A 13,691-nucleotide genomic window follows, 5' to 3' on the forward strand; every position below is an offset into this window, starting at 1 on the left:
GCTATTAAATGAACAGCGGCCGCAGAAAACAGACATGTCCGTTTTTTGCGGCGCCACTAGTGATCCCGACTGGAGTGTATACTATGTGTATAAACTCCAGCCAGGATTCCCTCAGCTGCAGCAGTTCAGTAGTAATCACAACCGTTGTTGAAAATTTAAAGCAAATGTGGTTGATTATAGCCAGCAGATGTCACTGACGCTTCAGAAAAATAGATTATCTTATCCTTTGGATTTCATTGTTACACATTTTCTTCTTCTATGCTTTTAATCCCCCAAAGTGCTCTTTCCAGTACTTACGGTGTGGGACAACCGCAGTGCAGAATATGTAAGGATACGGAAATGTTAGTGTTTAGACATGTTTTAGTGCATGTAAATGATGGTAACACTTGAATGCATATTTATAGAAAGCTATTCAATCGGAAGAACTAAAGGGACTAGTGGAAGAGCAAAAAATCTTGTTACAGGTCAGTCTGCTGAATTTTTTAAATGTGTCTTTTGAGGAGAATAAAATGTCATATACTGTATATACATGTATACATTCAGCACATACTGGGATATATCAACCATTTCAGAGAGATATACATAGCCCAGCCAAAATATTAATGCCACTGACAATTAAAGTGATTAACCTTACTTATCTGGTTGGGAGTGGGATATAGTAGGCAAAAAACAAAAAACAATCAGTTCATGAAATTGATGATGGAGTTATGGTGTATTCACACCATGATGGTATCTTCCAAAGCACAGATAACTCAGCACCCTGTCATCATCTGGCCTTGGAAAGCACAATTAGGCTATGTTCACACGTTGTAAGAGACCGTCCGGGTCACGGAACGGCCCGTCTCTAAAAAGATCATTCCGGCCGGTACTGCAGTATCGGCCGGATGATCTTTGCAGCTGCAGGGTTCTGATGCGGGCGCATCAGTGCACGTCCGCATCAGAACTCTCCACTGCACACTATGAAGCAAGTGGCTGAAACCGCTCGCTCCATAGTTGCAATGACAGGGCTTTCCACAGCCTTGACTTTACGAAAATATACGTTGTGTGAACATAGCCTTACAATGTAAACCCTGTCTTAGAAACAGGAAAAAGGGTAAGCGTAAGCCTTATTCCCATGTTCCGAACACAGTTCGTAAATACTGATGATGTGCTATAAAACAGCATATCAGTACAGTAGTGTGAATATTTAAACAGTTTCGGAGCTCCCAGCATCATAATGAGCGATTATACCGGGAACTCCGAACTCCGTTCCATAGCACATCATCCATATTTACAGACCGTGCAGGGGACATTAAAATAAGGCCTAAAGATCTATGTGATTTTGACAGGGACCTAATTTTGATGTCTAGTTGACTGGGTTACAGCATCTCTAAAACTGGTTTTGTGGTTGTTCCCAGCATGCAGTGACTAGTACCTAGTAAAAGTAGTTCAAGGAGGGACAGGTGGTGAACCAACAACAGAAACATTAGTGCCCCAAGCCTATCGATTCACATGGGTAAAAGGCTATGCTGGCTGCCATCAGTGGTGTACGTCCCATGTTCCGGGCTGCCACCATGCCTGCACTTGGGTTGGGTGCATGCATCCCCTCCTCCTAGGGCATGCAAACCCCAGGCAGTCAAGATTTAAAGGGCCATCAACCTTGATTGGTTATGCACTTAATCACCGTCCCTATTAATATGCACCTGCCTTGTCCTTCCCCTGTTGGAGCCTCTGCTATTGCAACCCTTGCATAGTAGTCCCAGCTTCTTGGCCCATGATTCCTGCCCATGGTTCCTGCTATCTGTGATTATAGCCCTGGTCTCTGCCGTGAGTCCTGCTGCGGTTCTGTCTTCCTGCCTACGTATCTCTCACTGCACCTCGCCTGCCAGGGGCAAATCCAACCCACCTTGTGGTAGGCTCTAGTGAAGACCAGTGGTCCATTAGACTCCGCTCCCTGGTGCTGCTTACGCCATCGATAGCGGTGGTACAGCAGATTCATGGACCCATTCATTACAAGCGGTCTCGTTTCAATGTTATAGACATGAAAGAGGATTATTAATAATACTTGTAATACTTGTCTTCTGCTATTAACACTGCTTAATATCCCATTTTTGGCTTGTTATGATAAAAAAGCACAGGTGTCTGTCAAATACAGGACTACAGGATTCTGTTGCACTTTATTTTTGGATCATTGCATTTGGCTTTAGGCCGTGTTTACACATTGCAGTTTGATTGCAGGACTGCATCATTTTTAGACTGGAACAGTCTGGAGACTGTTCAGTACTGCAGTAAACTGGAACAGTACTGCAGTAAAACTCCAACATGTGTAAACACAGCCTCACACGTTCACATGAACATCATGATTTTAATAGATAACAGAGCCAGGCCCAGTTAGAACCCATTGACTTTAATAGAGTTAATCAGGGTTTTGGTATTTCATACAAGAAATAGCAACAGGATTCACTATTTCTACAGTCAAGAATAATTGGGAAGTTTAATAAAAATCTTCATGATCATATATTGCAGTTGTGAACAGAGCCTCACTAAAAATAATAAGCCTAATCATTATAATGGTATGGTTTCAGCTTCTAGAGCAGTTCTGCATTTATGAATCACTGTTCATGAATCAGACTGTTGTGTCAATGACTTATTTAAAAATTCTGCTTACTTAAATTTCCAGTCAATGCACAAAAAGGATAAACGTCCACATCATAAATAGCATTAAATACCCATAGCAAATTTACATTTTCAAGTAAAGATAGCATTAAATGATCCGCACTCACAAACCCTATTTTAGGAAACACGACACATAGAGAACCTTGTGTCATTTTATTAGACTGAATATTGAGTAGATATGGTCATGTCTTGGTGATTTTTTTCCATTACACATTTGAAAAGGATTTATTCAAAGATTTAAATATTTTAAATATTTTTGATTATTAAGATGCTATAAAAAAGATCTATCATCTGTACTGTACATATAAACTAAATAAGCCTTACAAGTCAGATCGGGAAGCTGCTAAATATTGCTGCTTTCTCTCCCTATTCAATTGAATTGGCAGTCACTAATTCTAGCGAATAGCTGAGTGGCAGGAGAGGGAAGCCCCATGCTCCCTCTCCTGCCCCTTCCTGTGTAATGCTGGGATTAGCTCCGCCCCCCCATTATGCAGGATGCAGACCTGATCACAAGAGGCCAGAGCACAGCAGGAGCCTGGACAGGTGAGATTACCATCATGCTGTGTTGACAGTTCAATATTGTTTTATTTTAATAGATTAGACGATTATATACGTTACAGTACATAATATGTTAATTAACTTTATTATTTTTATGTGTTTTATGTATAAAATGGGAAAGGGGAGTGATTTTCACTTTTATTGGGGGAGGGGCTTGGGGCATTTTTTAAAACCTTTATTGATTTTTTAATTTTTTACACTTTTATAGTTCCCTATTATATACATTCATTAGATTGAATGCACTGATCACTGCTATGCCATAGCATAGCAGGGATCAGTGTTATCTGCAATCTTCTGACACAATGTATCTTTTCGTAAAAGAACGTATAGTGTCCTATGCGTGACACCAAGAAAAATTACAATAACCCTATTTCGTGACGTCAAGAAAAATTATAATGTCCCTTTGGTGGTATTATTGTAATATGCTGAGGGTATTGTGTTGCTGGGTGGTGTAGTGCAACCTTAGGGCTCACCTTCTGAAACCTTCCCGTCACGGTGGGGTCCGAGGGGGCTGGGGCCCTTGTCTTCTTCAGCATACACGCAGGGACATATAATTTTTAATAAAAGTCTTTACACAATAGCGGTAAAAGTATATCAAGACTTTACTTGAAGGACAACTATATACAATCCAATACAGGGGCATCTGATGATGGTAAACTGTTGGCTTGATCAGAGTCCTTTGCTTCAGGGGGAGGGTTACCTTGGTTACTATAGCTTAAACTTGGTGGACAAATAGGATATCAAAGAGACAGACCTGTTCCAGAGACTTTATAGCTTTCCGCCTTTATAAGGTACGTGTGAATAGGTTGAAGTTACTGAAGAGACTTGACGCTGTCAACGCTCGCTATCATGTAGGAGGAAGACGCATGGACACACTGACTTGGAAGCCAGGAAGATGTGGACGGTGAATGGGAGACCCTCTATCACTTCACCAATCCGACAGCAGGCACTAATAAATACAGAGGATGTCCTGCTGAGACTTTGAAGACACATATTAGTCCTTATGGCTGACTGGAAACAGGTTAGGGGGCTGAGGACGGAGTCTGACAGGATTACTGAGGTGACGTAGGGAGGTTAGATGTGACTCTGGCAATGACAGACTACCAACTGACACTGACAAGACCGCACAGCCCTTCTGGGTAAAAGGTGGGCGGAGCTAGCTTTCCTTTGGCCAATCACTAGAGTGTGATAGGTTGCAGGAGAGGAGCACTGATCAAGCTCAACACTTGTCTCATTAGATATTAATACATATCAACATATTAAATAAATACATAGCAGAAAACAATATCACTACCAGAGAGCTAAGGAAGAGCAGCAAATACATAGGCCCTAATACAGACTTGCCAATAGCAACAATACATTTCCAGACGCCTGACAATAAATACCGTTCTGGGCCATTACATACGTCCGTTGTTGCAATCGGCAACAACGGACGGACTTTTCACGAAAAGATACGTTGCCTTGTCTTCTATGCAATCTCAGCCAGGGCGTATACACATAGTATACGCTCCAGCCGGGATCTCTCACGCCCCCGTGGAAAACTGACAGTTTTCTGCGGCCGCCATTCAGTGAATAGCGGCCGTAGAAAACCCTGTCAGTGCACACTATGGAGCTGCTCTCTCCATAGTGTGCAGTGGGGAGCTCTGATGCGGATGCGCCCGCATCAGAACTCTGCGGCTGCAAAGATCATCTGGCCGGAACTGCAATACCAGCCGGGATGATCTTTTCAGAGACCAGCCGTTCCGTGACTTGGCTGGGTCACGGAACGGCCGGTCTCTTACGCAGTCTGAACATAGCCTTAGGGCCCTATTCCACCAGACGATTATCGTTCAGATTATCGTTAAATCGTTAGAATCTGAACGATAATCGTTCGGTTGAAATGCAGTTAACGATTAACGACCAAACGAGAAATCGTTGATCGCTTTATAAGACCTGGACCTATTTTTATCGTTGCTCGTTCGCAAAACGTTCGCATTGAATAAGACATAGTTCGGTCGTTTGCCGTAGATACGAACGCAATAGCGAAGAAATACGGAAGAAAAAACTATCGCAAATACGATCATAAGTAACGATTATCGTTTCATGGAAATGAGTGAACGTTTTTAGGTCTTTCGCAATAGCGGTCGTTTGAGATCGTTAATCGTTAACGATTATGCAAACGATAATCGTCCGGTGGAATAGGGCCCTTAGGCTGCAGTTTGACCTTATGAACTTACCCTAAAATGTGAACCTGAGTTCCGAGTCCTTTTCCACATTCATGGTGTACAGTATAATGAATTCATTAATATGTTTGGGGATATTCTTACAACAAAACTTATCATCTTCCCTTTACTTTCTTTCTTTCAAGGAGCTTAAAAATAAAATGAATAATTTACAAGAAGAACTTTTGCAGACCCATGAGGACATAGCCATGTAAGCCATTGCCAGAAGAGAAATGAGAGAAAACTGTGAATAAAAAATCTAATCAGACTATAAAAGAAGTTAACTTTCAACAATGAGTATTTGTTTGTGTTTAGAAAAGAGCAAAATGACAAAATGGGGTAAAAAGTCATTGCTGAGTCCAGTGTGACATTTTGTTATAGTCACCAAGTCTCTTAGATTTTTCAGATATGGAAGAATTAGAGTCACAGTGTTATCATGATTTTCTACCATCATGAAAATTTATCTGGAAGTAATGTTCGGAACTCTGAACATCTTGTATGTGGTGGGTTTAACACTGGTTAGGCTTCACATACAGTACAGTACTGTATAAGCTTGCTGAAGTGCAGTACAGTACAGTAGTAGTACAGTCACTGAACCACTATCTCCCATCCGTTACTATATCTACAAGGCCATGTGAGGGCTTGTTTTTTACAGGAATAATTGTACTGTGTCTTTCATTCTACCATAACATGTATGATGGAATCCCAAAATTATTATTTATGAAGATAAAAATTGGTGAAATCGTAAAAAAGAATGCAATATGGTAACGTTTGGGGGGTTCCTGTGTCTAAGTAATGCACTATATGGTAAAAGCGACATAATACCATTATTCTACCATTATACCATTATCTTTTTTTTTTTTTTTGCAATTAATTATTAATAAAATGGGCCTATTGTGACGCTTATAAGGGTTTTATTTTTTCACCTATGGGGCTGTATGGGGTGTCATTTTTTCCGCCATGATCTCTAGTTTTTATAAATACCATATTTGTGAAGATTGGACGTTTTGATCACCTTTTATTTATTTTTTTATATGTATAATGTAACAAAAAATCGGCAATCCACGCACTTTTTTCCCTCTCTTTGTTTACGCCGTTCGGGATGACGATTGTTATATTTTAATAGATTGGACAATTATGCACACTACGGTATATTATATGTTTATTTATTTTTATATTTTTATAATGGGAAAGGGGGGTTATTTAAACTTTTATTGGGGGAGGGTCTTTTGGGTGTTTTTAAAAACATTTCTATTTTTTTTTTAAGGGGTTATCCAGCGCTACAAAAACATGGCCACTTTTCCCCCTACTATTGTCTCCAGTTCAGATGTGGTTTGCAATTAAGCTCCATTCACTTCAATGAAACTGAGTTTCAAACTGGAGACCCCCTGGATAACCCCTTTAAGTCCCCCTGGGGGACTTTTACATACATTTATTACATTACACACACTGATCATTGCTATGCCATAGGCATAGCATTGATCAGTGTAATAGGCGTTCTGCTCATTGAGGCTGGTAAGAGACCTCCGGCATTCCGATACAGCGATCGGGACTGCCCCTGTCACTTACATTTAAATGCCGCTATTAAACCCCCCAGCTATTAGAGAGCCTTACACTTTCAATACATTTATTTGTCTAACATCTCTTCCTCCTGTACTTCGTATACACATACACATTTAGTTTGGCCTGGCATCAGGGTGTTCTCATTGGGAAGAAGGGAGACAAAATCAGTGGGTTCAGTGGGTTTAATCTTATTTGTATGGGCTTTACAACTGCTCCCCACACAGCAAGCTGCTGGAAGAGAAAAGGCCAAGGAAACTGAATTCCTTGCTTCTCCTGAATGGCTAGGGGGGGTCTTACAGGTCTGATATGCCCTGACATGTTATTATTAATCATTTCCTGATATAAATAAACTTTGTTATAATAGAACTGTGAGTACATTAAGTATGTTATGTACTCAACTCTGCATAATAGATTTTTTTTTCTATAGACATGAGTTTAACTAAAATATGCCAGGTTTCTTTGCTTAGGCGGAACAAAACAGGCCTTATTCTGCATTCTTACTATTGAAACAAGCTACTGAACATGAAATGAATGTGACATCGCCACAAAATAATACCATTCTTGGAATATGACTGTGATAGACAGAAGCCACTGAAGGCCATGTCTGAATGCGTTCTGTTTGAAGGCAAAAATAGAATTGTATATAGTAGACAGAACAGTGGGGAGGAAATGTGAAAATGTCCTTTACTGTCTTTACAGACATTCAAGTCTTTCCCACAAGCAATGTCGCAGCTCCCTCTCTAATGAAATGGAAGAGATTCAGGAGGTAATGCAACATTTCCGATAGCCGGGGTTTGCTTCAGAACATACCGTTTGTGCACACCATTATTGTCTATTGCAGTGAGAATCTACATTCTTTACCTTTACCTTGAAAGTTTAACTTAAAAAGGAAATCCTGTTTGAAAAGGAATTCTCATGAAAAGAGAATCTGCATGACAACTTCAAAGTCAGCGAAGTAAAATACAGATACATTAAAAGAATAGAAAGAATTTATTGAATAGTTTAGGTTTAGCAGGATCTAGTATATTTTTACTGTTCTTTCTGTTCTTCATAATCCTCCATTCATCAGGGAAGTCTGGCTTGCTGAATTCTGGGGCTGGAAGCTTAGGGAGAATGTAGGTGTGAGTAGGGTATGCCCCGAATGGTGGTGGCAGCCTTTTCAGGGTGACACAGCAGAGGAATAGGGAGCCCCCTTGGTCCACCTAGTCTGGCCTTAATTAAAAAATGTAATAATATATCTTTTGATAGATATATGTTTTTCCCAGGCAGGTTTACATACTCTTATTGTAGATTTAACTAGCACATCTGCTTTCAGATTGTTCCAAGCATCATATTTTCTTATGTCGTTTCTGATCTTTCCCATAAATAACCTCGGATTGTGTCCCCTTTGTCCTTGTGTTCAGTTTATTATTAAAAAAACACACACTTCCTGAACTTTATTTAGGCCTTTAACATATGTAAATGCCATGTCCCCCCTTCCCCCTTCTTTCCTTCAGATTTAGATCCTTAACCCCTTAAGGACCTGGCCTGAAATGGCCTTAAGGACAGAGACAAATTTTATGATTATTACCTGTGTCACTTTATTCATTAATAACTTGGGAATGCTTTTACCTATCCGGCTGATTCTGAGATTGTTTTCTCGTGACATATGGTACTTTACATTTCTGGTAAATTGGAGTCGATATTAATAACGAATCTTTATGAAAAATTCCAAAATAACGTGAAAAATTGTGAAAAAATGCATTTTTCCAACTTTGAAACTTTTCTGCTTATATAGAAAATGGTTATGCCACATAAATTAGCATTAGCAACATGTCTACTATATGTTGGCAGCATTGATTAAACTTTAATTTTTTTTAGGCAATAGAAAGTTTAAAACATTAGCAGCAAATTTCCAAATTTTCAGTAAAATTTCAAAATCCGATATTTTTAGGGACCTGTTCAGGTTAAGGCTGGGTTCACAATACGTATATTTCAGTCAGTATTGTGGTCCTCATATTGCAACCAAAACCAGGAGTGGATTGAAAACACAGAAAGGCTCTGTTCATACAATGTTGAAATTGAGTGGATGGCCTCCATATAACAGTAAATAACGGCCATTATTTCAATACAACAGCCGTTGTTTTAAAATACCAGCAAATATTTGCCATTAAATGGCGGCCATCCACTCAATTTCAACATTGTGTGAACAGATCCTTTCTGTGTTTTTAATCCACTCCTGGTTTTGGTTGCAATATGAGGACCACAATACTGACTGAAATATACGTAGTGTGAACCCAGCCTCAAAGTGTATTTGAGGGGACTGTATGTTAGAAAGCCCCACAAAGCACCCCATTTCAGAAACTGCACCCCCCAAACTCTGCAAAAGCACATCCAGAAAGTTTTTTAACCCTTTAGGGGAGTCACAGAAATAAAAGCTAAGTGTGTAAGAAATTTGAAAATTTACATTTTCTGTGCAGAGATTTTCTTGTAATCCAATATCTTTCATAATTATAAACCTATTACCAGAGAAATGCACCCCAATATTGATTGCCCCGTTTCTGCAGTTTATAGAAATACCCCATATGTGGCCCTATTGCGCTATTTGACGCAACCACAAGCCTCAGATATAAAGGAGCGCCCAGTGAATTTCAACGCCTCCATTATATTTGGTCATTTTTGACTGTACCACTTCAGGTTGGCAGAGGCTCTGGAGTGCCAAAACCTAAAAAAACACCCCTAAAGGGACACCATTTAGAAAACTACACCCCTCGAGGAATGTAACAAGGGGTGTGGTGAGCATTTGGACCCCACAGGTGCCTCACAGATTTTCAAAAAAATGTGGCGTGAAAAAATAAAAATTTTTTATACTGAAATGTTGTTCTAGCCTTCATTTTTTCATTTCCACAAAGAGATAAAAGGAAAAAAAAAAAACACAAAACGTGTAGCGCAGTTTCTCCCGAGTACAGAAATACCCCACATGTGGACATAAAGCGCCAAGCGGGCGCAGGACGAGCCTACAAAGGGAAGAAGCGCCTATTGGCCTTTGGAAGCTGAATTTCACTGGAATCGATTTCAAGGGCCATGTCGAATTTACAGAGCCCTCGTGCTGCCAAAACACTGGAAACCCCCCACAAGTGACCCCATTGTGGAAACTACACCCCTCAAGGAATCTAACAAGGGGGGCAGTGAGCATATGGACCCCACTGGTGATGGGCACAAATGTGGAACAATGTGACGTGAAAGTGAAAAATTTCATTTTTTCACTTTCAAGGCACAAATGTGCCCATCATCAAGGGTTCCATATCCTCACTGCACCCCTTGTTAGATTCCTTGAGGGGTGTAGTTTCCAGAATGGGGTCACTTGTGGGGGGTTTATATTGTCTTGGCAGCACGAGGGCTCTGTAAATGCGACATGGCCTTCATCATCCATTCTGGCCAAATCCAGCCTCCAAAAGCCAATTGGTGCTCCTTCCCTTTGGAGGCTTGCTCTGCGCCCACATGGCGCTTTGTCCATGTCCGCATGTGGGGTATTTACGGATTGGGGGAAATTGCTCTACACATTTTGTGTGTTTTTTTCTCTTTTAACCCCTTGTGAAAATGAAAAATTCAAGGCTAAACCAACATTATAGTGTAAAAAATGTCATATTTCATTTTCACGCCACATTGTTCCACATTTGTACCTGTCACCAGCGGGGTCCATATGCTTACTACACCCCTTGTTACATTCCTTGTGGGGTGTAGTTTCCATAATGGGGTCACTTGTGGGGGGTTTTACTGCCTTGGCAGCACAGGGAGTTTTTAAATGCAACATGGCCCTCGAAATCCATTCTACCCAAATCCAGCCCCAAAAAAGCTAAATTGCGCTCCTTCCCTTCAGAGGCCCATCTTGCGGCTACATAGCGCCTTAAGTCCACATGTGGGGTATTTCTGTACTCAGGGGAAATTTCTCTACATGTTTTGTTTTGTTTCTTCTCTTTTAACCCCTTGTGCAAATGAGAAACGTCAAAACTAGATCAATGATGTTGTGTAAAAATTACATTTTTTACACTTAAACATTGGCAACAAGAGAAAAAAAACTCAAAACATGTAGAGCAGTTTGTCCCGAGTACGGAAATACCCAACATGTGCACATAAAGCCCCATGCGGCCGCAAGACGGGCCTCTGAAGGGAAGGAGCGCCATTTGGCTTTTGGAGGCTGGATTTGGCTGGAATGGATTTCAAGGGCCATGTCGCATTTAGAAAGACCCTATGCTTCCAAGAGAGTAGAAACCCCCCACAAGTGACCCCATTCTGGAAACTACTCCCCTCAAGGAATCTAATAAGGGGTGCAGTGAGCATATGGACCCCACTGGTGACGGGCACAAATGTGGAACAATGTGACGTGAAAGTGAAAAATTTTGTTTTTTCATTTTCACAGCACAAATGTGCCCGTCATCGAGGGGTCCATATCCTCACTGCACCCCTAATTAGATTCCTTGAGGGGTGTAGTTTCCAGAATGGGGTCACTTCTGGGGGGTTTTCAATGTCTTGGCAACACAGGGCCTTTGTAAATGCGACATGGCATTCACCATCCATTCTAGCCAAATGGCGCTCCTTCCCTTCGGAGGCTTACCCTGCACCCGCATGGTGCTTTATGTCCACATGTGGGGAAATTGTTCTACACATTTCGTGTTTTTTTTTAAATCTTTTAACCCCTTGTTAAAATGAAAAAATAAAGACTAGATCAATGATTTAGTGTAAAAATTAAAAAACTATTTACACTAAATGTTGGTCTAGCCTTGATTTTTTTCATTTCCACAAGGGGTTAACAGAGAAAATAAACTCAAAACGTGTAGGGAGTAAGAAAATACCCCACATGTGGACATAATGTGCCATGTGGACACAGGGCAAGCCACCAAAGGGACAGCGCCATTTAGAGGCTGGAATGGAGGACGAAGGCCATGTTGGATTCGCAGAGTGCCCGTGCTGCCAAAACATTGGAAACCCCCCACAAGTGACCCCATTATGGAAACTACACCCCTCAAGGAATGTAACAAGGGGTATAGTGAGCATATGGACCCCCACTGGTGGCCGGCACAAATGTGGAACAATGTGCTGTGAAAATGAAAAATTAAATTTTTTACACTAAAACATTGGTGTAACTTTGAATTTTTCATGTTCACAAGGGGTTAAAAGAAAAAATAAATGCCTAATCACGTAGCGCAATTTCCCTCGATTACAAGAGTACCCCACATGGGGACACAAAGTGCAAAGTAACCGCACGGAAAGCCTCCAAAGGGAAGGAGCACAATTTGGATTTTGGAAGGTGGATTTGGCCAGAATAGAGGACGAAGGGTTCACAGAGCCCCCGTGCTGCCAAAACAGAGAAAACCCCCACACGTGACCCCAACGAACTCAGGAATCTGTGGTTCGTACGGGGTGGGGTCACTTGAGGGGGCTTGTGGGGCTTCCTGGGGCCTAGTCCTGGGGCAGCGCCTTGGGGGCTTCTCATCACTAAATGGTGATGACGATGAGGAAGAAGAGGAAGGAAGAGGGAACAAGGGATCTTCCTCTTCTCCTTCACTGGTTGTATTGGAGGCAATCCAGGCGAATGCCTCTTCAGCCGAGAACAACCTGTGGGCCATTTTTTTGTTTTTTTTTTCTCTTTAGGATGCCTTCACACACACCGGATCCGCACACTGCGGATCCAGCGTCATTGCATCCCTATGATTGACATCCCGCTGCATATATGTAAGTTAACGCCCGCTGGCCGGAGCATATTTTACCTCCTCCCAGCTCCGGCTTGCTTCGGGGCTCCCGGCGTCTGCTCATCCCGCGCAGCCAATCAGTGAGCTGCCCCGCCGCGGAGAGGGTAAGAGGGTAAGAGGGGAGGGTGACAGGGGAGGGGAGAGGGGCAGCAGGATGGAGGGGAAAGGAGAGAGGGTAAGAGGAGAGGGTGGCAGGGGAGAGAGGGTAAGAGGGGAGGGTGGCAGGACGAAGGGGGGTGGGCTGGCAGGACGGAGTGGGGCGGCAGGACGGAGGGGGGGCTGGCAGGACGGAAGGGGGGCTGGCAGGACGGAGGGGGGCTGGCAGGACTGAGGGGGGCTGGCAGGACTGAGGGGGGGCTGGCAGGACGGAGGGTGGTGCTGACAGAATGGAGGGGGGTGCTGGCAGGACAGAGGGAAGGTGCTGGCAGGCCAGGGGGGATGCTGGCAGGACAGGGTGGTGCTGGCAGGACAGAGGGGGGCTGGCAGGACAGAGGGGGGGGCTGGCAGTACAGAGGGGGGGATGGCAGGACATGGGGGGGGGGCTGGCACGACAGAGGGGGGGCTGGCAGGAAGAGGGGGGTGACTGCAAGGACAGGGGGGCTGCCAAAACAGAGGGGGGGATGGCAGGACAGGGGGGGCTAGCAGGACAGAGGGAGGGCTGGCAGGAAGTGGGGGCTGCCAGGACAGGGGGGGGGCTGGCAGGACAAGGGGGGGCTGGCAGGACAGAGGGGGGGGCTGGCAGGAAGAGGGGGGCTGCCGGGTAGGGGAGCTGGCAGGAGGACGCCGGAGGAGGAGGTATCCCAAGGGAAGGTGATGATGGGGGTAGTAGTGTGGATCGCCCGTGATTGGTCGGCTGGCGGCAGCCGGCCGATCACGGGCGATCGGGGGGCCGGATCTAAGGGCAGGTGATGCCCAGGCACTGCTGTGGTTGGTGCTGTGTCTCACAGCACCAATCACAGCTCTGTAGCGGGGTCCGGTCCCGGAA

General features: G+C 43.2%; 1 protein-coding gene across 8 annotated transcripts in view; it reads left to right on the plus strand.

Annotated features, from left to right (window-relative positions):
- Positions 1–13,691, plus strand: part of KASH5 (KASH domain containing 5) — a 73,621-nt gene that overhangs the window by 37,103 nt on the left and 22,827 nt on the right. For all 8 annotated transcript variants that reach the window (XM_069947305.1, XM_069947304.1, XM_069947302.1 and 5 more), the window contains exons 12-14: positions 405–464; positions 5,561–5,625; positions 7,677–7,743. In XM_069947305.1, the coding sequence (XP_069803406.1) occupies positions 405–464; positions 5,561–5,625; positions 7,677–7,743 (192 nt within the window). The remainder of the gene's footprint in view (positions 1–404; positions 465–5,560; positions 5,626–7,676; positions 7,744–13,691) is intronic.

Source organism: Dendropsophus ebraccatus, chromosome 12 (genome assembly GCF_027789765.1).
Source record: "Dendropsophus ebraccatus isolate aDenEbr1 chromosome 12, aDenEbr1.pat, whole genome shotgun sequence".
In the NCBI taxonomy this organism is placed as follows: domain Eukaryota; kingdom Metazoa; phylum Chordata; class Amphibia; order Anura; family Hylidae; genus Dendropsophus; species Dendropsophus ebraccatus.